The sequence below is a fragment of the Musca vetustissima genome, unplaced genomic scaffold (genome assembly GCF_032173495.1).
Source record: "Musca vetustissima isolate MV318-11 ecotype Yass unplaced genomic scaffold, APGP_CSIRO_Mvet_v1 utg119782, whole genome shotgun sequence".
Taxonomy (NCBI): domain Eukaryota; kingdom Metazoa; phylum Arthropoda; class Insecta; order Diptera; family Muscidae; genus Musca; species Musca vetustissima.
Genome location: NW_026881486.1, coordinates 8612 through 35020, shown reverse-complemented (window position 1 = coordinate 35020; position 26409 = coordinate 8612). Strand labels below are relative to the sequence as shown.

Genomic DNA, 26409 nt, shown 5'->3' with positions numbered 1-26409 from the left:
TATTTCGTCCGGCGTTAACATTGACGACGTAAGTGCAAGAATTTCCAACTATCTAGCCACCATCACCAACTTCTTCCGGGAGCGCAATCTAAAATTATCCACTGCAAAGTCTACCGTGTCACTTTTCACCTCCTGGACGCGAGAAGTCAATCTAGAACTTGACATTTCCGTTGAAGGTAGGCGCATCCCCACAGTCCATAATCCGAAAATCCTTGGGGTGGTCTTCGATAGCCTCCTTCATTTCTCCTCGCATTCCAATTACATCAACCAGAAGGTGAAAGCTAGGAATAAAGTTCTGAAAGCTTTGGCTGGCACCTCCTGGGGCAAGGATGAAGAAACGCTGGTAATGACTTATAAGGCTATAGGTCGTTCCATCCTGAATTATGCTGCCCCAGTCTGGACTTCTTTCCTTAGCAACACACAATGGAGATCATTGCAAACTTCCCAAAATAATGCTCTCCGAATTGCAACCGGGTGTCTCCAGATGACGAGCGTCGATCATCTCCATGAGGAGACCAGGATGCTGTCAGTCAAGCAACATAATGTGTTGTTGACTAGACAGTTCCTGCTGGCATGCTATCTGCCGTGTCATCCTAACCAGATCCACCTCCGCGACACATCCGCCAGGATTTCAGGCGCTATCGTGATGACATCCAGGACGTCATTCCATCGGACGTCAACAGATTGTCGATAGCGAACGCGATGAAATCCGTGCATCAACTGGCGGTCTCCGATGCCATAAATGGCAACAGATGCAATAAAGTCCTACAACAACATCCTCCTGCAATTTCGGAGAGTGAGAGGCTTCTTCCTAGGCAAACCCGTTCAATTCTGCCACAACTAAGGTCCGGATACAGCAATGTACTCAACTCGTATCGAGAGCGCATTGTCCCCGGAACCCTAAACAGGTGTCCCTCCTGCCAGCAAAGCCCTCACGACACACACCATTTATTCAATTGTCCGTCCGAGCCTACGAGTCTATTGCCCATAGACTTATGGCTAAAGCCAATAGAGGTGGCACAATTTCTCCGGCTACCCTCTTCAAATCCGAATTCCTAATTAATTAATATATTTTCCTTTTCCTTCCGTTTTCTTCTATCAACATTTTTCAGGAAAGAACTTTCGTCAACAGCCAACCTGTTACAACAACAACAACCACATGGAAATTTGTTGTTGTAAGTTATACTAGTGTCAACGTCATTTAACAGAAAAATGTAAAAAAAAACAAACAAATTATCAACAAATTATATTTATTTTGAAAATGAAATATTTTCGAATCCTCAAAATAAAAATTGAAACATGAATGAAAATCTATCAAATTTATATTTCTATCGCTTCCACATCTTTCCTATAATTGAGCCATTGTCACTTATATGTGTAACACATATGAAAATGCAGGGAATTGCGAGTTATTCCATGAAGAAAGATTTGCTTCCTCAAACTTTCCCAGCAGGCAGATTGAGTAAATTAAATACATGAGCACATTTAATAAAGAAAAACTTCAAATAGTATGCGTTCCCAATTTTCCTGTTGGGTGACTTTTAAAAACATAATTTGTCAAATTCATATTGACAGCTGGGATTTGATGTTACTTTTTATAATTGTACCATGGTCGTTTGGCAAATTTTAAATAAATTAAACAACATATATTTTATAAAGATGAGCATGGTTGTCAAAACCTTTTTGTATTTATATATTTATTTTATTTATTCATATTGTAATACAACTATTTATTCATATTGTATACAACTATTTATGCGTTTTAGAGGCAGCGGACTTCAAAATATTTATAAATATAAATTATTTAGCAATTTTTGCCACTTGACTTATAATATACGTACATTGAAAGCTGAATACTGTCATAGACAAATTTATGAAAAAATTGAAAACATATGACTGCATGAAACTACCATGTATAATTATGCCATGTGATTTTTCTAACAATTTTTTTCATATTTATATTGTTATTTAAAATTTCTAACAATAGAAATTTTAAATGAAGAGAATCCACCGTAAAACTGCTTTGTAATTAAAAGAAAATGTGAAAATGTGGTATGTGAAACAGCTTTCTATGGTTTGGTGCAACAACTACACAAGATTATTTTTTTAATGATAGCAAAAACCGCATTGAACTATGTCAAAAAAACAACGAATAATGGGAAGAAATCTGCGATTGAATTAAATTAATTCGCAGTTTATTATTTCACCACATAATTGTGCCCTTCTTATTTAATTTCGATATTTCATCTCCCCAAATTCATAAAGTGGCCTGTTAGGTTATGATTTGCTTCTACTCCTTTATTTCTTCCTTCAAATGATTCACACGATAATTTAAAAAATATATTTTTTGTAGCTTTATTTTTGTTCTTTCATAATTTTTATTTAAGTTTTTCACTGTTAAGCGGCTCATCAGGGGGGTTACTCTGTATTGCGATGCGTGAGAAAAATTGTAACGCATCGCGTAATTGGTACTCTCTAATTCGTTTTCGTATCTCCTTTCGCATCTACTTTACGCAAATGTGGCATCACCGCACTCTGTAATACGAAAACGCATGTCAAACTCGTTCGTTAAGCGCAAATATCTTGCGTTAACAAAATAGCAAACGCAAAGGAAGCGAAACATATAAGTAAGCTCAATTAAAGGTTTTATTTATATATAAATTGTAAATTATTTTAAGTAAAAGGCAAAAAAGTCACAGTGGCAGACTCAGCAACGTCAGTTCCTAACTTCAGTAGATTTTATGGGGCAACACAGTGATTTGGCAAAGGGTCAGTTGCAGAGTTCAAATTCGAAACAACGCGCCAACAATTTGTGGAAAAACTGTCTGATGGCATCAGTTCAAATTGACCTCCTGTAAAAGATGTCGATGGTTGGAAAAAGTAATGTATTATATTTTTATATAATATGTGAAACTATGTGTGCATATTTACAGGTTGGTGTTGATAACCACCTTGTCCAAGCAATTTCAAAGCAGCGGCCTCTTTTATTGGAGTTGGAATTGTTGTGGATCTATTTGGAAAGACGAGCGTTTAATAAATACATAAACGAATCTTTATTGAGACGAACATTTTGTATAAATCTATAAAAATTTAATATTTGAAAACGTTTGTCACATAATTCGTACTTCTATTTTAATACCCGTGGTCACTTAGGGAGATTATATTTGATCGATCTCATAAAATTCTTTTTTTGTTTTTAATTCGTTCATATTTTTGTTTCAAAAAATACTCGTACCACACAAAAAATATGTTTTTATTTAAAATTTTTTGACGTTTCCTTTTGTCATTCTTCGTTGTTGTTTACTTTGTGGCGACAGTGTTGCCCTATTTTCGATTTAGTTTGCGAATGCGTTTGCGCGAGCGTTACAGAGTACCAAATTGTACTTTTAACGCATTTAGCTTTCGCATCGCACTTGCTTTCGCAACGCAATACAGAGTAACCCCCCAGGCTAATTTGGTTTTTCCATAATTTTTTATTTTTTTTTTTCTTGAGAGACAGAGAGACAGATACTCACCCAAAATGGTTGTATTTCGCTTTCAAAATGCGTCAAACTCGACTTAAATATTCCTTATTACCTCCATACATTCCTTGGCAATAATTGGTTCAGCATGTATTGTTATCAATAGGATTTCCAATGCACTATGGTTTTTTACGTTTATTTTGGCATAAACTCTAATTTTAAAGCTATTGAATTGAAATTTGGGTTGTATACATTTTTTATGCTCCCAAGATGACCTACCAATTTTCATATGATTTGGGGCACTATTTCATATAGCTGCTATATAGCCGATCTGGCCGATTTGTCCCGACTTTTTTGTTTATAAAGCTATTGAAGTGAAATTTGGTTTGTATACATTTGTTATGCTCCCAAGATGACCTACCAATTTTCATATGATTTGGGGCACTATTTCATATAGCTACCATATAGCCGATCTGGCCGATTTGTCCCGACTTTTTTGTTTATAAAGCTATTGCAGTGAAATTTGGTTTGTATACAATTTGTATGCTCCGAAGATGACCTACCTATTTTCATATGATTTGGGGCACTATTTCACATAACTGCATATAACAAAATGTTTGTTCCTTACTTCGGCTATATTTCCATTAGTGACTGCTTTATTCAAAACAAAGGCCATGTCTCTGTCGTTGAATATTTTGGCTGAAACCGTAGCAGCAATGATATAGCATATTTTGTGAAGAAACTTCGGAGGCTAACTTCCTTTTTAGCCTAGGTCCAGCATGTTCATAATTTAATTTTGGGCGACCTATTTTGTTTGGGGAAACATACTGCTCATCCATTACTATAATTATACTTTTACGATTGAACTTTGGCAAATGCTTTTTTTTATATAACTATCAAAATCTTTAACTTGTTTCGATATCAAACGCATTTGGTCTTCATTTAAACTGATATTATTGATATTCTGCAACACATATTTCATAAGTGAATCTTCTGAGCGATTTTTGCTGCTCCAAATTTCAATAAGCGCTGCATGGGCAAACACATGTTTATCAGTAAAAAACTCGAGTTGGCACAAAAAAGCACGAAAAAGGCTAGTTACCCATTAATTAACACACTTTTGTTAATAACTTGGCATTTACACCTTTTTGCAATGCTTTGCCATTCACAAGTTACACTCCACGGAACAAAACTACAATTTATAGATTTTATATAAAGTTATACATAACCAAAACATTTCACAGTATTACAACAACAGACAAATATGACAAAAAGGGCATCTCGTCTTTATTTTACATACCTGCACTAACGTTTTCCATAATTACACATTTTAATTTTTTTCAATTTTGTCTAATTACAAGCACTCGAACTTAGCTGATTTTTACCGCCAGTTGTACCAAAACAATGTGACTTTCAAACTTCTGACTTTTAAAGCTCGCCAGCAAAAAAAGGGTTGCCACCCCCATTGATATTGAATGTTTTTTTTTCTAATATGGATGTCTACATTTAGGAAATCAGTTACATTTCAAAATATGAAAACCAAAAATAAATTGACTTTATGCCAAAAAATCATACTTTTTACCCATAGTGCAATGTCATTTTATTTGTTGTTTTCCAGTTAAAAATTTGCTATCATTTATAATATTCTAAATCGTCATAGAATAAGTATTGTGTACATATTTTTCATAAAAATATTTATTACTTATGTTTTTGTAGTCAGCTCCCTTTGAATTTATTAGCGAAATATTTCGCACAAAATTTTATCTCATTCTCCTACTCCCTGTTATCCAGAATACCTAATTTTTCCCCAAAGCGGATTTTTTCGCTTTCGAACTTCATTCAGAATAAGGCGAAAGCAAGAATGTGAAAAAATTCACAGGAAAATGTTGTTCAGAATAAGCTGAATATTTTTAAGTTCCCTGCCTATAAAACCTATAAATATAAATTGCAACATTCTTAGTTAAATCTTGAGTACAATGTGGAGCTGTAGAAAAAATACTTTTTTTAATTTGTTCATGAATTCCATACTACTACTCCCTGTAATCAAGAATAACTAATTTCCCCCAAAACGGATTTTTTCGCTTTCGAATTTGATTCAGAATAAGGAGAAAGTGAAAATGCGAACAAATTCGCTTCGAGTTCTGGTTCTGAATAACTTCAAAGGGAGGAGCGAACAAATTCACGGTAAATTGATGTCCCAGAATAAGGCTGAATAATTTTAAATGGAAATCTATAAAAAATATGACAATTAATTTCTTAAATTTAAAAGCGTTCTACTATGAAAGGATTCCTACAACCTTTCGACTTGATGACCAAATGGGTTTTGTTACTATAACGACAAATAAAAAAAGATTCTGATGCTATAATAAAATAATTTGTTTTTATCTCAGAAAATCTTTAATATTTGTTCAACTATTATCTTTATTGTTTGTAAGCACCATTGTTAGATGTTATGACTTAAGTTTAAGTTTAGTAATTATGAGTCCCTCGACAAATATGTCATCCTGCTGCTTGGTAAGAGTTCTTGCCTTCGAAAATTCTCACAGCTCTATACTGACAGTAAAGGTGCTTTTGTTGGGTAAATAAGTTTTCAATCCAATCACTTATTCGGTAATACTCTCACACACATCCCCATCCAAGTAATCCAACGCAGCTGCAATACAGTTTTGTCTATTGGCTTTCCGTAACTGCGGTTTCCATTTGCTGGAGTTCCTTAATAAATTACTTCTGTATCATTCATTGCTGTGAGGTGGAAGGTCCGGCATCAGTGGTAGCATCTGCACTAGCACGAATACTATCATTGTTTGTGTCATTTTGACGCTGCGTGAGTATTTGCAAAAAATATTCACCAAATACAGAGTGATTATAGGCTATTACACGCTTAAGGGCAGTGGTGTAGGATTCAAGTTCATCTTTAAAATCTACGTAGCCTGGGGGTGGAGGTGGTAATCCGCCCTTAGAACGAAGTGCCAGTCGAAAATAAGTCTGAAAACGTTTCCCTAAAAAAATAACAAGAAACGGTTAGCCGTTTCTTACTTCACATTCTCGTCTAAAATGTGTACTTACACATTAGTTGTCGTACTGGAGCATCCCTATTTGCTATTTGCTTTACTTGCATTCGAATCATGGTCTCCACTTCTGAGTCCATTGCTGATTGATTCTCCTTTTGTAAATATTTGTTGATTACTGTTTTTATTTGTTCCCAAATATTATCAATAATCTCTGATATATCTCTGCAATCGGAAACGGTGACATTTTTGTTCAAATTTTCAAAATAGTAATAAGTTCAAAATTTTCTTACTTTTCATTTGTAACACTTTGTAGCAGTATTTCAATTTGTTTAGCTAATTCAATTCGATTTTCTGAACGCTGAGATATAATAGGCACTGCTGAACAAATGGATATCAGTGATGCTGCGACACATAAACGTTTGGCCCGTTGACCCAATTTGAGAATGCGATCCTTGTCTGTGGATAGAATTTCGGGGAAATCAATATTCTCCTGCCAATCCATTAGTTCCATATAGGCATTGGACATAGCTTGATCTGGAGTTACAGATGTGCCACTTGAGGTGGGAGAGAGATTGCGTTGAAGCCAGTTTTCCGTTGCGGGAAAGCCAACTAAAAACAAATTAAACAAATTAAGTCATTCGATTTTCATAAAAGAGTGATAAAACAAACGTACATTTATAATATTCCAAATATTCATTAAATTTCTGTTTCTCATACTCCACTGAGTTTGCCATAATAGCATTTCGGGAGAAGTCTAATAGGAAATTAGCCATGTCCAATTTCATGAGAGCCATTGTATCCAAAATGCCTTTGAACATATCAACTACATCTTCGATTTGTGTAAGCTTCTTAATGTCGTCATCTCTGGCTGGTGCACATGATTTACCCATGATTTTAATAATAAAATCGGCATATGATTTAAAGTCGAGTACACCCTTCTCGGCTTGCTGGCGAATAACAGATTCGTCCAAAATCTCATTAATTTGATCCAGTATGAGTTTATTGTTCTGCGTTAAAATTTGTGGAAAACATTCCTTAATTTCACTTAAAAGTTGTATGGCATAATCATATGAAGGGGGATCGGAATTCAATTGTTCTCGTAGTAAATCCCAGAAAGCTTTGTGCATGCAATCCTTGATGCGTTTTTCAAGGCTAAATCAACAGATGAGTAAACGACAATAAATACACTGGATTTACTTATATTATTAATTATTGTGTTGGTATACCTGTTCTCCGGTGGTTCATAAGGTTGCAATTTAAACTCTGGATTCAAGGCAATTTCGTGTGCTAGTTCCATGTTTTGTATGTTTTTAACGACATTTGTGACTTCGTCAAGTGTCATCACTTTTGGTGGACTGCCATCCATGCTGGGTAAAACAAATCGAGCTAGCCTACGCCACAAAAAAATACAGGAATAAGTGATGGTAATTAAAAATATAGCAGTGTACTCACTTATCAGAGCACTCACTATCGGTGCGGGAGCGTAAACTACTAGCTCCTGGAGAAGTACCCAAAATATTTTGAGATGTATTGTTTTTGTCATTTTCATTGGAGCCATTTGAATCCATCCTGAAATACAATAGAGAAAACACGAATTACGTATTTGTAACTACGTTTATTTATTATTGTTTCCCTTTTTCTTTATCTACACAATAGCTAGTCGCGACTTTCAAACAATGACAGAGCACGAAAATACATTACATACACTTTATTGATTTGTGAAAATGGGCACTACTCTCATGTTAAGTGAACATATGCGAGACAGACAGAGAACTTGTGAGGAAGTGGAGTTAAACAACTTTTGCACGAACTAACACATCCCCTACACCCCACGATCCTTACCTAGAAATTGAATCAGCTGGCATCTTTTGTTTTGCGTCGTTTGTTTTTATACGCGTCTTCCAGTCAACAAGTAATTACTTCCTTGCTTTGAATTGTGAATTGTTTTGTGTGACAAAGACTTGCTTTGGCCAAAAATGGATATTCAGCTTTTTATGTCAAATGCACACAATGAAGTTGAATGCACCAATCAGAATCAACAGAGAATGTAGAGTAGTTCTTTGTTAGAATTTGGGATGCTTTAAACAAAGCCAAAACCTGAAAAAGAATGTAAAGATTTTAAATTAGTAAAATTAGTCACTTTACCCCACGTTGTATATCAAAATAGACTGGGGTTTCCCAACCAAAATAGTGATAAATTTGGTATTTTCAACTATAGCAAACTAGCAGTGGACGTGATTCATAAAGCTGCCCAGGAAGACGGGTCTAAGTCTTAAAAAGCAGTAGCTTTGTTCCATTTCGAAATTGACATTTGATTATTATTGTATCATACCGATCTGGGGCCCGAAGACAAATTTAACAACAGGGTCATAGCATTTCTTTTATATACTGCGCAGAGCGCCGTAATCAGCCATTTGAGAACAAGCGTATATACACACACATGTTTCTATATATACACACAACACATTTCGATATGTAAACAAAGTAAAAAAAATAATAATATTAGGAAATTGTTACAAGGACGTTTCTTTCGAAATTACAATGGAAATGGATCTAGAGATAGCATTTAATCTAAATAAATCTATACACTCCGAGCCATTTAAATTATTAAAATGCAAAAAAATCAAACGAAATTAAACAAAATTATATTAGTCATTTACTTTGAAGTGTTGTTGGATCCATGTTTCTTTACAATACTTACTTCAACACCTTTATTTGTTTTTAGAATACAATAAATCACAAATTGTTACTTATAATTTTAAAAACTTTTTTATTTATTTTTATGTGTTTAGTTTAATTTTTCAAAGAGGAACAAAAAGAACCGTCCACGAGCTTCGAGAATGACTGTGTAAATGAAATGAAATTAAATAAATGCATCCGACAAGGCATTAAACAAAACAAAAAATTTTTTGTGGTAACCCTAAGCCACTTCATAAGGCAAGTACCGTATCAGCTGGTGGCTGGTCTCATCAAAAAAGACGCAATGCTATGTTTACATAGATCCATGGCATAAATATACTATGAAGCATGGTACAATTATAAAAAGATAGGGCACAGCTACCAACTGATTACAATTTTTTCTTAAGGTGGCTTGTTCCATCAAATCAAAATACATATTTCGTGTATGTGTGTGTGAATTTGTTTCGAATACTATCTCAAATAAATTCAAAATAAATTTAAATATATTCAAATTTTAATGAAATGAAAATGATGCTTATTAAAGCGTTCGTCTGGAAGTAATTACTTTTGGTTTGTTCCAGTACTTTTTCAATAGTAAAGCTAGTAAACGTTTCAAAATCCCTCTCAGAGTACTAAATAATTTGAAAAGTTCGGGAACGCAAATCTAGTAAAAATGCCAAATTAGATGGCAATACTTCAAAATCGACGTAACAGCCAATCAGAAGCTTGCATTCATGTTTACCATATTTACTCGGCCAAATTTGTCGAGTAAAAAGTTTACAAAGAGAACGCCATTTTGTTTTGTGCTCTCTTAAATTTGATTCAACATTCTACTAGTTTTGAGGGTTCAGGAACGGTTTTCGAATAAAAAGTTGCAAAACTTGTAAAATTAGTAGATTCTTGTAGGTTCTGGAACGGAACTTTTATTAGGGATGAAACAAATATTTCATGGTATTCCCTACTGGATTTTGGAAAGAAATCATAACCTTTCATTCATTTTTCGCGTTTTTAGTTATTTATTAAAAATATGTCAAATAAACACAGTACTTGTTGTGTATATTTATTTTATATCTGGAAGAAGAAGCCACCACATACATAGTTGCTTTTTTGTTATTCAACTCAAGCTGCAATTCTCATGCCAATTCATGGTTGAAAACCGGTTCAGAAAAAACTTTAAACGCTTATACTTTATTTTTCCATCGTTTGCAGAATACAACCCAAAATGGTGTTTTATTTTTTCTGGTTCCCTATATATTGTAAAGCTCAAATTATATTATCGTATTTTATGTATAACATATAAAAATTTTTCCTGCTGTCGTGGGTCGTTTTACATAAATCAAGAATGTCATATCGAACTTGACACGAGTATTACGATATAATCAAATCAGCTGAGTATTACAGTTACCTTGTATAATTGTACCATGGCATATGTCGCGGTACAATTATACAAGGTAGCTGCAAATTAAACCAAATACAATTCAACATCAACAACATAGAATATTGTTATTGTATTTAACACTATTGTCAGTGTGATATGTCGAACTTTCCCAATAGACAAATGGAGTATTTTGATTTTTTATCCTGTTCTGTCTGGTATTTCGCGATTAAAATGTTTACAGCAAGAGAAGACTAAGGTATGAATTCGCCTGCTTGTTAACTTTATGAATAAACCCAAGGTAGATATATAAGGTAGCCGCATCGGCGAATTTCTATTTGATATGTCAAAAACATTTTGCCAAAACAAACAGATTCATAAGATTTTTTTACACAGATTATTGTAGAAAATGTTAATAAAAGTATTGCCAAACAAGCTCTCCAAAATTCGGAGATTTTCATTTATAATTTTGTTTTTTATTTTTTTGGTTTTACACTACAACAACATATTTGACATTTATTTGCACCAACAGCTGGGCCGATGCGGCTACCTTGTTAAATATACCTTGAATAAACCTTGCTCAAGGGGAAACACATAAGAGGACTTCAGGATTGGCATGTTAAGTTAATTTATTTTATTGTAAAAGAATCAAGGATAACGGCGTCGAAAATCAAGTTTGACTCTGGTATTCCTTTACAAAATGACATTTCACACAAAGCCAACGTAAGGGACCAGTCCTGAATCCACGTATGTGTTTCATCCTTCTTTCATACAGACATGTGATTCCAATTCTTTTATTTCATCATCATATTTTGATGAGTTTTTACCTTACACTTAGGAGATTCTATAAAAAGAAAGCTCAAGCACAATGTCATTCCAAAAATATTAATGAGAATGTTTGTTTCACTGTAATAGCGAATTTACATAAACATGAACGAGCTAGTTGAATTTTAGGTAGGGCTGTAATATTTATTATTTTGTATTTACCCAAAATAAAGGGGAGCAAATACGAGGATTCAAACATGGCCTGTTAAGTTGGCTTTTATTTATAAGGATATATCAAAGTCAAAATTGATTTTGGACGCTGTTGTTCTTTATTCTTTTACAATGAAAAAGCCAACTTAACATACCAAGTCTGAAGTTTTTTTATGTGTCCCCCTTAAGTATTTTCGCTTTTCTGTTAAATGAAAATTATCTGAAAAAGTCAAAATCATTTCAGTCCCTCAGTGCACATATCACCCTTAATTTTATCTTCGCCTTTGGCCTTTAAACGAAAGGGAAACAGATATTTGCTGCACGTCGACAGCCCACGTCGAGTATTAGTTGATCACTGATTCTATTACAATTTGTTTTCTAAATGTATGGCAACTACATATACTAATTGACAACTCTGGACTGTGAACAAACATGAGTTGCCAGCACTGACGTCTTTATAAACAGTTTGAATTTTTGATTTGAAGAGTGCGTGTGTTATCTTGAAATTTTGTATTTATTGTTGTAAATGACATTACAATCTGCAATTTTCATAAAGGCAATATGAATAACGCCAACGATAATTGTGCGGTAAAAATTGCTGTCAGGGAAAGACCTGTAAGGGAATCATTGAGCAATAGCAGGGAACCAAGCGTCATTGGCTATCATCCCAATTCTAATGTAAGTCTAAAAATATATGCAAATGAAAGTGAAAATAAAAGTAGTAATTATTTCTGATAATAGATTTTAGTCGTTGATGAGAGGCCATTCAGTTTTGACTATGTGCTGGGCCCTAATGTTGGCCAATCACAGGTGTTTGAGGATTTAATAAAACCCCTTGTGAAGAAATTGAAGCTGGGCTTCAACTGTACTGCATTAGCGTATGGACAAACGGGTACAGGGAAATCGTATACCATGGGATTGGATTCGACGGTAAGTGCAAAAGAAGATTTAAAATATTAAAAACAATATATCCACATATCCCATGACGCTTGTCATAAAACAATTTTAGAATTTTGATGGAGAACATATTGGTGTTGTACCGCGAGTTTTAAAGGAAATATTTTCCGATGAAGCACAAAATATATGTGATGCTGAAAACCAAAGGACCCCACCAGCTGTAAAAAGAGAAATATCGGCTTCGTTTATAGAAATATACAATGAAAAGGTCTACGATCTATTAGCAGAGAATGCTAGTGAGCCCATTATTGCTAAAGGTAAGAACTCAGCTATGATTTTGTTACCCTTAAGTAAGAATAGAAATCTGCTACATATGCCTTATATTGTGTATACATTCTTATCTGGGAGTTCCATGTGCACCGCAGGTAGCTACGTAGAAATGTAAAATTTAAATGTACAACATAGATCACTGTTAGACATAAACTATTTAAATGAATAATTTAACACCAAGTAATAAGACAAATATCCACATTTTCAATCATGTATTTACTAACAACCGTCAATTATGTATGAAGGACTGATTGGGTAAGCCGTAAAACAACAAATATACGTTGATGTACAGGAACAATATCTGCCTACCTGATTATATAAATATTCTGTTGGTACATAGATCTAAACTCATTTGTATGTTTATGTGCTGAATTACTAAATATTACTAAATTGGTGTTAAATGCCCTATTGTTCTTTTAAAAGAAATATGACCCGTACCGACTTTAATATTACTGTGTACTTAAAATTGTACTAAACCAAAATTTAGAAATTAATCTCAAAGCAAGAAATTTCTAGTAAAAAATTACCTCTTCTAATATTGTATACATTTTAGGTTACAGATATACGGGTGGGTCACGTAAATCTTTGACAAATATTAATGAATGCCATGCCATACTAACGCAAGGTAATAAAAATCGACATGTTCGGCCTACAAAAATGAATTCGCAAAGTTCCCGCTCCCATGCTATTTTTACAATTCATCTACGTTGTATTACGAAAAGTGCAAACGATGAAGAAGCCATTACGTCGTCCTGCATGAATCTGGTTGATTTGGCCGGTTCTGAAGGTGTGAGACGAACAGGCCATCAAGGTGTAGCTATGTCAGAGGGCGTTAACATAAACCAGGGACTACTGTCTATAGGTAAGGTTTTACAAGCCATGACTATGGGAAGTAAGGTCATACCATACCGTGATAGTGTTCTTAGTTCTGTGTTACAAGGTAAGATAAGCAGTAATCTGTGTATATAAGCAGAAATAAATGTAAATTTTATTTGTCTTAGATTCGCTAAATTTGAACTCATATTTAACCCTGTTGGCTTGCATCAGTCCTCATCGAGAGGATTTAAGTGAAACACTATCAACGTTAAGGTTCGCCCAAAATGCCAAACAATTGAAAAATACACCTCAAATCAATAGTATAATTGCGGATATAAAGGTAATTATAGATGAAATATTTTTGTATAATTTGTATAAATTAAATAAAACCCCAATCGATGGTGTCACAAACTACACCCTTCATTCTTTCATGAAATACATCAGATTTTGCTCCAACAAATCCAGCTTCCATAGCGTCGGTTGATTGTCCCAAAGTAACTTTTTCACTAAGTACTTCCAAATCGGGTACATCTTCACTTTTCGTAGTGAGTATAGGTAAAACAATCATAGCTAGTAGTAAACCAATGGCTGCCTTAGCTTTAAGCTCATTATCAAAAGCCTTTCGAGTATATATGTCAGGTTTTGAACCCAACCTGCAAATAGATACCTTTTAGAAGGAGTAACACAATGAATTTAAAGTTTTTACTTGCCTTTTTAAATGCTCGCATGCCGATGCATGGTAAATGTCCAACATTTCATGAAAATACTGTGCTCGAAACTCTGTTGTTGTAGATGACATTAAAAAGTACATTATGTCGATAATAGGCGAAGCATATCTCATGATTTGCCAGTCAAGCAAACGGGCATCCGCAATCGTGCTATTCTGTACAATAAAATTGGTTAACTTTTTTTTTATAAATGTTGCAAAGAGTTACCTCGGTTTTGTACATTATGTTATTAATCCAACAATCACCATGGCATATTACGGAAAGAGGCTCGCTTTCTTTGGGATTCAATAACATTAGCATAAGGTCATAAAAAGATCCCCGTTTAAAATAAGCATTCAATTTTTCCCAGTAATTGCTTTCCCGCTCTTTATCAACGCAATCCAGGGCAGTCTTCTTAAGACTTTCGAAATAATCGTTTAATTGCGGATCATTTTTTCGTTGTACAAATATGTCAACTATATTTTTTAGGTCTTCAAGTTTTTCGGGTGATTGATCCTTTATGGCAAGTGATGTTGCGTGTAACTTCCCATAAATGCGCATTGTCAGCGCTACATGGTCACGAGTCAACGGTTTAAAACGATCATGCATATAAAATCCATCTTGTTGTATATCACTCAAACAAATGGCTTCATGAAATTCGTCTCGAATGGCAAAGTAAAATCGAGGGTACTCAATAAACATTTCACTGTGTTTAAGTCCTTTAGACATTTGAAACGCATTCACTAGGGGTAGAAACTAAGACAGGACATAATATAGTTGTGTAGAGATTTCCATAGCAATTAATACTTACATGTTCGTACGCTAATGCCTCTCTTTGAAAGCCAGGACCAGCAAAAAATTGTTGGCGTCTTTGTGGATTTTGAGGCGGTACTTTCATAATAAATTTAATGACATTATTACTGTCAGTGATACTTTGAGTTGTTGATACCTTAATGCGATATACAACACCCATATAATTGTCGCCTTTTTTAGTAGCCAATTCAATATTGTAGACATACTTGTTTTGTCCAAATGAGGCATCCAAAAAATGTATTAATGCTGTAGTAGCACCTGACGATATTTCTGTATCTTTTTTATCTATGTCGGCCATATTTCTATAACATATAATTGGAAATATGTTTTTAGAAAAATGCAAAAATCAAACAAACCCCTTACAAGACAAAGCCTCTGCAAAATCATAATTCTAACAGAGCCACCCCAATGAAAAGGACATATACGGCAATCAACGTAATTCCTGTAAAGTCAGCCGTTAAAAGCAATACTTTTTGCACTCCCAAGAAACAACGTGCTGAAGTAAATCGTTGTAATCAAACTGAGATTGCAAGTAGTAAACGGTAAGGATGTGAATTCCATTTATTTGTAATGCGTTTATTATAGATGTTATTATTTTAGACCGAAATTGTCAAATGTCGCCATGAACCTGCCCAATATGGCACAACTAGAGTCTACACATAATCGAGAATCACTCTTCAATCGAAGCATTGATTCTAATGGATCTCTATTAAGCCTGAACATATCAACTTCCACAGCAGTTGATGGAGCGCCCAACAATAACGGAAATAACAAGTAGGAACTATTTAGTTGTTGATATTGTAAACAGAATTTAATGTATTTGTATTTTAGTTTCAGTCCAGTTATTCGCAAATATATGACGGAGTTAGAATCCGGATTGGAGAAAAAATTCATGGACATTTTACAGCGTAATTTACATGCATTAATGCCCCCACAGACTCCATCGTTAGCCCAACATCAAACACCGTTGACTCAGAATATGCGCCAAGAAATTAAAACCATTATGAAAGAAGTTCTCCGGGACAGTCCATTAAAAGCGAATGCGAAATGCCAGTTGGTAAGACGTTTTGTTTTTTTAAATAATAAATTATTTCGTGTTTTTAATGTGTGTTTTTTATATTTTTCAATATAGTTCAATACAAGCGAAGACTTGTTTAAAGTACCAGAAGTACCACATGACACTAAACTTCCACCAAAAACATCTAGCCCTAACACGGAAAATGAAAGAGTATCCTTCACAGAAACATTTTTTGCAGGTGCGACAGTTTCTGATAAAAAGGATTTGAATAAGTCTATAAGACGATCAAGGCGCATTTCTGAACGCTTCGGTATTGTGCATTCCATCATTGATAATGAATCACTGAATTGCGCCGGTCCATCACAAGAAAACATTCACAATATTACAAACAGGCGGCGAAGTTCGCGTCGATCGGTCTTGGAGAGGTATGCCGAACGGCACAAAAATGTCCGACTTGATACATACAACGAAGTGGAGGAAATCCCCGCGGAGCCAATAATAATGACAAAAACTCCAAAGAACAAGAAACCCACTAGGAAAACAAAGGACCCAAACAGCAGTTTAATTTCACAGATTTGCAATAGCTCGTCATCGTCGTCCAATGCCAAATCAAGATTGAGTAAACACAGGAAGGGCGTTTTGGAACTTCTCAATAAAGGTTCATTGAAAGAAATACAAATCTTACCAATGATTGGGCAAAAGAGAGCTTTCCAAATAATAACACAACGGTACGTATGCAGCGATATTAAAAATCTGTGCTGTTTACTTGCCTCCAACGAAATCACAACTGATCACTACCTGTAGAATGATGAGAGCCACAGTTACAATTATAAGTTATCTAATCAACCTCTAAACGATATTCTTTTTCATTTGCACTGCAATACTTGTGGTTTTCTTTTTTCAGTACCGCTTTGACCCTTACTATTAAAAAGTAAATGAATATTTTATCCTCACTTTGAGAAAATATTCTATTGCAATCATAATTGTATGCATATTGTGCTTAATCTGAAATGCGAGTCTTGATCACATCACTTTTTTTGTACCAAACAGATTTGACACTTGGGCATTTGATCTATTTGTTGACAGTATGCCCAAGCTAAATAAATAGAAAATTATCTTTTAATATTCTCATGAATGTTTTACATATATCATTTATATTCATCATTTATTCCCTAAATTTCAGAACACTACATGGCAAATTTAAATCATGGAAGCAAGTTGAAAAACTACCCCTATGGCGAGGGAATGAATGGGAAAAATTTGCAGAGGTAATCTCTTAATAAAACTTTATGAAAAAAACCACATTAAAATTTATCTTTTTAGGCAAATTGTTTGGTGTGATATTGTGAGAGAATTGGAACTGCAATAAATAATTTTATTACATTTAATTTATATTTAATGAATTTACTATTTAGGTGTGATATGTTTAGGTTTACACAGTTTTTAATCAAATAAAATTGAATCAAACGAACAGTGTTTTGTTTATTTTTCTGCTACAACAACAACTCGTATAACAACAACTATTAAATGCTATTTAAAATTTAGAGATGGCCAGTTTACTTTTTGAATGTGGAAATAACTTTATGCCCTAGAATAAATAATAAAATTTCACAGATCAACATATTGATTTTCCTTTTGGGTTATAAAAAAATTTCAAGAAATAGCGCAAACTTATGGCTAACAGTGTAGTTATGTATTCTGTACGAACGATTCAAAACAAACAATTCGTAATTATCTCATTAATTCATATTCATAACATGAGTGGATTTTATGGGTAGTAGCTTATCGATAATAGAGAATACAACGAATATTGGGAACAAAACAAAAAGTAAAAAAACAACAACAACAAATTAACAGAACCGGATTTGTTGTGTGTATAACACTAACACTATGTTCAAAATAAACATACGATCGACCGGCTTTTGGTCTCCTATACAACGATACCGGATGAAATCAAGCCATTTGCATTCAAGTGGATTGCATGTACTGGGTGGCGTGGGGAACGAAGATGTGAACAAACACAATATTGTGGCGGTGTTGGTTAGCTGATAGCCAATACAAGACCTGCCGCCAATTCAATGCTCGCATATTAATTGATCTTCAGCAGAAAATCAAGCTCAGTTCAACATTGACTGTGGCCGGTGAAGTTTATAAACGGCACAACCGATTACGTTAAAGAAGTTTATTAAACGGAACTACACTTGGAGTGCAATAAATACATAACACACGGGTTTTTATTATTATTAAACAAAGTCACCATGCCCATGCAACCCATTAAATTCTATTACGATGTTCTCAACCAATCTAGTCGTGCTTTATATATATTATTGGAAGCTTCAAAAATTCCCTTCGAACCAGTGCCGATTTCGCTTTTAAAAGGTATGTACATATCTACGCAAATATTTGTATATATATATATGAGAATATATAGAAGAAAGTGACTTCATCAGTCTAACATTCATTACGAACAAGAATTTTCTAAATAACAATGCATTATTTTTTTTTTAATTTTAAATATCTAACTATATGCATTTCCATGCAATTTTTGAATAGGCAGAGATATATTCAAATGATTCAGTTTTTCAATAGTTACTTTTTGTAGATATATACATAATTTATGAAACGAATGAGGACGATTTAAATATGCTGTATTTTAGTACAAAATATTTCAACATGTCCTCATAATTGTTTGCACAGTTGAAATTTTTGTTTTATATAAAAAACAATGGAAATCGCGATGCGTATTCGTTTTTCTTAGCAAAGCTAAAGAATTGAAATTGTTTAATTTTTTCAATTTCCTTTATGCATAAGTGAAATAAATAAATAAAATAAGGTTAAGCGTGGAGGTAAAAATGTACTTTTAATAAAATCTTTTTGTGGGACAAAATTATATTTCCGCCTTGGTTTTTATTCTATACAATCTTTATTTCATATCATATATTGAAATCATTTCGTTTACGATTTAAATACTATTTAGGCAAAATATAAAATATTGTGATTGTATTTACTTGCCACTAAGTTGCAAGTTAATACATAAAAATTCAAAATGTATCCATGGCTATAGTGAATACTGGCATATAACGAAGTTTGTTCTTTTTATAAGATACAAGTGGAAATTCTCATACAAAATAAACTCTCTATAACGAGTTGTTTATTTTCTAATAATTCGCAGGTCACCGACAAAGAATTTTAGAAACAAATAGGCATATTGAAAGCAAGGTATTTCTATTTTTGTGGTAAATATAAATCTTCTAATAATTTTTTACTTAAATTTAATAGGTAGGCAATGTTAATTTGTTAAAAATAATATATACTTAAGTCTATTTTATTTGCAATGGAAACTTTTTGCACAATGGTGTTAATTTGTGTGTGATATTTTTAGACACGCGTACTTTCAGCTTTAGCAAACAAATCTATTGTTGACTTAATGCAAATCACAATAAGCTAAGTGAAATAATTAATTCTTATTTATGCAGAAAACATTTTAAATTTATTTGTACTGTGTCTTTAACAAAAAAAGAAAAAAATTTCTTTGTTTAAAATGCTTATCTAAAATATTACAAATATATTTATTTATTTTCTAATGGTATAATAGCATTAAGATTTCAACAGCGTTATTATCGGTTAATAAATTGATACAAGCTATTGAATTGACTGATAATAACATTCGAAAATTTGTGACTTGGCCTCACATATTCAAATGCAATTTGTCCCATGTCTCCGTTCTGTTTGTTGCATCAGGTACGAACGATCGTTTTGTTTACACTTTATTGCTCAAACTTGTTTTGTTTTATAGCATATATTATTTTATCTTTCTTGTTTATGATTATTTTATTCCTATTTATATCGTGCTCATAATATTTCGAAACTCATCACACACCCCTCTGAATTTTGCGTAGGCAACAACAACTGAAAGTAAAACATGTTAATCGATGCCTGTTTACATTTGGAAACCGGCTTGTCTTCATTAAATTCCACAACAAAAACAAGGCAAAAATGCATGCATACAGTTTTAGGTAACCAACATGGACCTCATATTTGAACACTTGGAGTATTAGATATGGGTTCATATTCTGCCAATCAACCTGTTTATCCAAAATAATATTAGAAACTACGATGAACATGTACCAAATGCAACACATTCTGCAGTGGCATTGTTCAATTTCCAACTTTTGATCATGTAAATTCCTAATTGATGGTTTATATATCAACCTAATGCACAAACATACAAATCCGATTCCAAAGTTCAAAAAATGTATATATTCCACTACAAACACAAAAAACAAATACATTTATATGAATATACTTATCTTACGATGGCAGTCAACCGATTCATAATTTTCAAATACTTTGGTCTGGAAATTCGCTTTTATTAACAAAATGTAAATATTGGCACCTGTTGTAATACTCGTATGTTCACCTTCAAAACGTACAATGACATTAATGTTTAAAAGCAAAAAAAGTTCTTTGAACTTGCATAAAGACATAAATGTGGCCTAATAGAAACTTTGATTTCGCCAACAATTGTATTTTTAAAATTTTACCAAAATAACAAAAACATTTAAAAATTTTTTACTGGATGCTTACTTTATACAGTATTTTTGGAAACAATAGTTAATAGATTGATAAAAGTTACACTAAAAAGAATAATAAGCCTGCGTACTCTATATTTAGCACAGAATGTTACTAAATTGTGCTACTGACAATTTAGAAATCTTACTTGAAATATGTACTCACTAAAGTTTTCGTTGGTTTGCTCCCGTACTCAAAAAGTGGTAAAAATTTTTAAATTTATAAAGGGACAATTTAAAGCAGTTTCGATTGATAGAAGTTTCTTGTATGATCTAGAACATAAGTAAATACAATGGAAAAGATCGCGAATTTCCATTGAACATAAATTTTTTTTACAAAATGTAGTCTGTTTACTTTTTGTATTTTCTTTGTTTGTTTACTGGAAATGTACGCGGACAATCTAATATGAGGAATTATTTTCAATCGAACAAATAAAAGGCTGTATTTAAATTGCCAAAAATATACGTCGATAATCGTCACTAGACTTCAAATGTGTAAACCAATCGTAAAGTAACAGTGTCACACTCATTTAATATGGCAATTTCGTTTCGATTATACAAGTTCCATTATATACAGAACCATCATGTAGAGGTAGTTGTATTTGTTCCAGTATATTATACATTTTTTACCCAAGTGACAATTTCCACGTCTAAGAAGAGCATTTATTGTAAACATGGAATCATGGAGATTCCGTCGATATTTATATTGAAATACGCAAATGGGTTTTCAAATTATATACACTGCGACACTGTTCAAAGTTCCATAACAATGATTTCAGTGTCAAAGTCACATTTATATATGTATTATTACTTTAAATGTATGTGTGATTTTATTTTCATTTATATAGATTAGAAATTTGTGTCAACAATTCGACCAAAGTCTTTTTGGTACAATACGATTTTTGTAAACGATTAAGAATAAATATAAACAAAGAAATCATCAATTAGTATTTGTCCTTATCAAATACAGTCGAGTCTGCATAATTGGAATAGATATTGAACACATTTCAATTGTGAATTATATGCCATGTTGTTCCCTTATTAATTCAAATTTGTTTTAATTATATATGAAAAAACAATGCTTGGATTAAATCGTAATCATTTAATCGTCGTTTCGGTTTTACGTAAATCGTCATTTCTTTTAAATATGTATATACAAAACAAATGACAACTAAATTTAAATTTAAAAAACCTTCGGTTTAAATGCGTTCTTATACCAATCGAAACCCTTTTCCATGTACTCATTTATAAACATAAGTATTAATATTTACCAAATATATATACTATCATAACGATCCTATAAGCATGCATATAATAGCATGCTTATACCAAAAAACGTTTTATCCACTCTTCTTTTGTTTTGTTATTTGGTTCTAAGAGGGATGACTCTACTTGTACGTTCCTTAAAAAATATTAAGATGGGATTCCTTAATTATTTTCATTAAATATTTAAATATTAAATATTTTCTATAACTCAATAATTTTTATCGTCTGATTCAAAGATTCTACTAGAATACTTCTGATTTTGTGTAGTGAAATGTATACCTACATATGTACATATATACACGTGCACTTTTAAACTAATTGTGTACATTCATACTTAATTACAGTCATGAAAATTTGGTAATTATTTTTCATTTGAAAAAGATTTGGCAAAACATACTTTAGATAGTGCGGGTATTCTTTTGTCCGATTTTCTAACGATAGAAGTAAGTGATTATTAATCACATCGATTTGACGCAAATACCCCCAAAACTTGTTGACTAGCATTTATTTAATTTTCAATAGATAATGTTTTAAAAACAGTGATTCATGATCTAATTAAAAAGGCAAATTGAATCAAGAAATAAGTAACATGTTGCTGTCCGATAAATAAATCAGATATATTGACAAAAAAAAAATTGAAGAAGTGTCACGCAGAAATTGTGATGAATCTTTCTTTCTTAATTAACTTCAACAGAATAATAGCGGATCCATCAAATTTATTTCACATCACATTATGTTCATATTCATAATTTTATTTATGTACACTCATGTATGTGTGATAGTAAACTCAATATTTAAAATTATGTAATGTAATTCAGATTTTGACAATCTTTTTATATAAATTTCAATAAACAAGAATGGCTGATATTACTAAGTAGTGAATAAACTAAAAAGTTTCCATCGAATGACCATTTTTCTTACCCATCACGCCACAGTAGCGAGGCTTTGATATCAACAATTTAAATTGAGTTGATAAGAATGCTTCTAAACGGCTTGATAAATGAATGAAAGAAATCTTTTTAATAATATTGATTTTATGAATTTATACCCTACACCATCAGGTGAGGAGGGTAGGTGCCAACGGTTTGTTTAAAAAATGGCGCACTTAGACTATATCTTTTATCGTAATAATATCGATATAATTATTAAATCAAGCTGAAATACATGAATTTACCATTATTTTTTTATTTATTATGTATAATAATGTAATTAAAGACAACATAAGACCAATCATGAATAGTAGAAAATTAGTAGATTCTTGGAGTACGGGAACCGGCCAATTTATTGAAACTTTTTCACAAAATATAAAAGCTGTGTCTGTATACTCGATATTTTGTAATAATAGTTATCAACAATTGTTTACTTTTACTTTTTTATTTTTCTCAGTGTTAATGCAAAAGGGAATAAAATGGCTTACTCTCTGAAATAGAACTTACTGTAAATGAACAACCGTAATTTATTTTATTATTCATTTGTATTTGGTATCCTGTGTTTTATGATGGAAAATAATAATTTAATAATAATTAATAATATTTACAGCCTGTTTTTGTAAAATTCCAAACGAACGAATTCGAGTGACTTACGACCAAACTCCTTGGTTTTGAAAATTATGTCATTTATTTTTGTTTTGAATCAGAAAACCTTTATAAACATAAATTAAGGTTTGGTCGTAAGTCACTCGAATTCATTCGTTTGGAATTTTACAAAAACAGGCTGTTAATTTAATTTCCAAATTTCTCTGATAGTATAAAAAACAAAAAGGAAAGCAACGGTGGAAAACTAAGCCAAAAGCTAATTGCGTCAAGTATATTTGAAACATATAAATTAGTTTACTCCCACAACAATACAGTTTCTATCATATATCATATACATAATTGCCGGTATATAATTCAGTTTTTATTTTATTTTGTAGGTGAACACCTCACTGGCGAATACAGAGATAAAGTTACTCGTTTCAAGAGACTCCCAGCAATTAATGACCATGGATTTCAATTGTCTGAAAGTGTAGCCATATTCCGTCATTTGGTCAGGGAAAAAATTGTTCCCGAACATTGGTATCCACGCAAAAATTTGGGTCGCAGCCGAATTGATGAATATTTAGAATGGCGTCAACGTAACATGGGCGTAGCTAGTACAGATTATTTTCAACAAAAATGGCTTGTCCCATATTTGCAGAAAACCCGACCCAACGATAGTTTGGTAAGTAACGAAAAAACAAACACAATGGTCACAGCAAATATAGACAGACAGTTTATTTCATTAACGCATGCAAATTAAATAACGGAAGCATCTTGACAATGACATCGTTTTCAATGTTCTTCAAACTTTTTTTCCAAACTTATCAATAAATTTGATTTTTTTCGTTTTGTTTTGGTTCATCTTTTGTTGACGTTGGTGTTTTAGGTGAATGGAGCTGCTAAACAACTCGATCGCAATCTAAACGATTTCGAAAATCTCTTTCTGAATTCGAACAAGTTCATAATTGGAGATAATATTTCATATGCTGACCTGTTAGCAATATGTGAAGTTGACCAACCAAGTAAGTTAAATTTTAGAAACAAAACATGGTACAATAAAAAGTTAGCGTAAAGCAATCATATGATTTCCCTTAGAGTGGCAACATAATGTAATATTGATATGTTGTGTGTGCATTGTTTTGAAAAAAAATACCCAAAACACATTTAAAATATATTAAAAATAAGTCACTTGTTACACAAGTCAACATATCAATTTTGACGGAGTGCGGAGTACCCATTTTTTTTAATTGTATAACATTTTTATTGTACCATGAGTACCAATATAGGTTCAACACTGAGATAATTTTTTATATGCAATTAAAAATTGGCACAATTTACTTCGACTCGACGTAATGTTTGTTCCCAATGTCAATGTCAATAATAATAATATTAAAATTATACTTCATCTGTAATTGAATATTATTAAACATAGTAAATAGTAATTCATAGTAAATCTTGCAATTTTATGAAAAATTATTTGAATTTGTATTATTTTATCAAAAAAATCGTATAATTTTATTCAATCATTTTGCAAATACTATAATTTTATTTTATTACTTTTTTCTAGAATACATTGGTTATAATCCCTTTATTAAACGAAACAAGCTCTCAAAATGGTACGATGCAGTTCGCGAGGAATTGGGGCCATATTACAAAGATATTTCTGCCGAATTTGAAAACAAATTGCGAATCGCTGAGAAAGGCCATAAAGAAGCCATATCAATGAAACAATAATTATTACATAAAATGCATGATCCTCTATGTATTTTGTTGTATTATTTCCATTCATATGGAATATTTGTTATTTAGCATATAAGTTTATATTATAACCGTGCTTTAGTTGCGGAATTAGATATTAATGTTATAGTTGCTAAGAAAACGATTCACACAAATCAAATGTTCATATTAATGTATATACATGTAAATACATAAAATAATAATTACAAAAATGTTAATAAAAAGCAAATATAGTATTTAAAGAATATTAGAGCATTAAAGGTATTAAAAATAATATTTTAACTAATACTCTCAAAATATGATATATGAAGAACGTTTTTAGAATGTCAGATCTCAAGTATTTCACAATGTTATTTAAACTGAATGGAATATGAAATTTTTTTTAACGAATACATGGCATAATTATGGAAGGTATTCTAATTTGAGAAATTGATATTGAATTGAAGAGGAAAGGAAATTGCTATGTGTTTTATCATGGTCCAATTAACGTATAGCTGCTGGCAATTTTATATTGTGTATAATTTTGGAATGTAAATGAGAAACCGCCATATGAAATGACTTACTAAAAGAGAACGTAGAGAACGAGCTTATTGATGTATGTAAAACAGGTCACTAGCTCCCATGTTTGCCCAGCAGTAATAGAGTTGTAGTAAATTTTCATACGTACTTTAAATTGTGTGGATTTACAAAATCTTGAAATAAATGAAGGATAGGGGGTAAGTGCACCAATAGTCGGCACTTTAAGGATTTTCTCATTTTAGTCTCGGGGTCAAACATGTTTTTTGATTTAATTTGAATCTACACTAATTCAAGAATGTCCCTACAAAATTTCAAGTGAAAATCTCAAAAACTCTTGAAGATATAGCCGATTTATTATGTCAGCATCAAGTGACGGCTAAAGGGCTTCTCAAACTTTAAACGCGTTTTTCTCTTTTGCGAATGGCGGGCACGATAACTCAAAAACTAATGACCCAATCGATTCCAAATTTTTACACGTTTCTCTGTGAGTGTATAGCTATTGTATGAACTAGGATAAAGCCAATCGGTGAAGATCTTCCTTATTTTTTAACTTGGTTTTTGGTCAAAAATCGGCGAATATTTTTTCAAAGGTCCGCCATTTTGTTAATTTTAGAGCGAAGTCAATAATCCTAGTTCATACGAGAGCCAGACATGTACTCTTTCTAACACCGTTGGAATTTTCGGATTCCGATGTTCCAGTGAGAAGTTACCATGCCC

General features: G+C 32.5%; 3 protein-coding genes across 3 annotated transcripts; 2 read left to right on the top strand and 1 right to left on the bottom strand.

Moving 5' to 3' along the window:
- Positions 1-6197: 6197 nt before the first annotated feature.
- LOC133327382 (T-complex protein 11-like protein 1) lies at positions 6198-8391 on the bottom strand. The gene is made up of 7 exons (XM_061535942.1): positions 8315-8391; positions 7925-8041; positions 7699-7863; positions 7146-7624; positions 6763-7081; positions 6528-6694; positions 6198-6460 (listed from the first exon to the last, which is right to left on the bottom strand). The coding sequence occupies exons 1-7, from the start codon at positions 8335-8337 to the stop codon at positions 6198-6200; spliced, it is 1533 nt and encodes a 510-aa protein (XP_061391926.1). The 5' UTR covers positions 8338-8391.
- Positions 8392-12062: 3671 nt separating this feature from the next.
- On the top strand, positions 12063-17423 carry LOC133327381 (kinesin-like protein Nod). Its single transcript, XM_061535941.1, has 11 exons — positions 12063-12179; positions 12243-12431; positions 12511-12715; positions 13282-13668; positions 13730-13884; positions 15398-15606; positions 15665-15838; positions 15896-16121; positions 16197-16810; positions 17266-17350; positions 17406-17423. The coding sequence occupies exons 1-11, from the start codon at positions 12063-12065 to the stop codon at positions 17421-17423; spliced, it is 2379 nt and encodes a 792-aa protein (XP_061391925.1).
- Positions 17424-18331: 908 nt separating this feature from the next.
- Positions 18332-25170, top strand: LOC133327379 (glutathione S-transferase theta-1). The gene is made up of 4 exons (XM_061535939.1): positions 18332-18461; positions 23832-24118; positions 24323-24458; positions 25004-25170. The coding sequence occupies exons 1-4, from the start codon at positions 18341-18343 to the stop codon at positions 25168-25170; spliced, it is 711 nt and encodes a 236-aa protein (XP_061391923.1). The 5' UTR covers positions 18332-18340.
- Positions 25171-26409: the final 1239 nt, after the last annotated feature.

What these genes read in the sequence shown, in the direction of transcription:
- LOC133327382 (XM_061535942.1), bottom strand. Translation starts at nt 8,337, where the DNA reads ATGCCAGCTGATTCAATTTCTAG. An exon ending in CCAGCTGATTCAATTTCTAG is followed by an intron (nt 8,042 to 8,314) that starts GTAAGGATCGTG and finishes ATTGTATTTCAG; the next exon opens with GATGGATTCAAATGGCTCCA. An exon ending in GATAGTGAGTGCTCTGATAA is followed by an intron (nt 7,864 to 7,924) that starts GTGAGTACACTG and finishes TTTGTGGCGTAG; the next exon opens with GCTAGCTCGATTTGTTTTAC.
- LOC133327381 (XM_061535941.1), top strand. Translation starts at nt 12,063, where the DNA reads ATGAATAACGCCAACGATAATTGTGCGGTAAAAATTGCTGTCAGGGAA. An exon ending in TCTTAGTTCTGTGTTACAAG is followed by an intron (nt 13,669 to 13,729) that starts GTAAGATAAGCA and finishes TATTTGTCTTAG; the next exon opens with ATTCGCTAAATTTGAACTCA. An exon ending in CGAATGCGAAATGCCAGTTG is followed by an intron (nt 16,122 to 16,196) that starts GTAAGACGTTTT and finishes TTTTCAATATAG; the next exon opens with TTCAATACAAGCGAAGACTT.
- LOC133327379 (XM_061535939.1), top strand. Translation starts at nt 18,341, where the DNA reads ATGCCCATGCAACCCATTAAATTCTATTACGATGTTCTCAACCAATCT. An exon ending in GCCGATTTCGCTTTTAAAAG is followed by an intron (nt 18,462 to 23,831) that starts GTATGTACATAT and finishes TTTATTTTGTAG; the next exon opens with GTGAACACCTCACTGGCGAA. An exon ending in ATGTGAAGTTGACCAACCAA is followed by an intron (nt 24,459 to 25,003) that starts GTAAGTTAAATT and finishes ACTTTTTTCTAG; the next exon opens with AATACATTGGTTATAATCCC.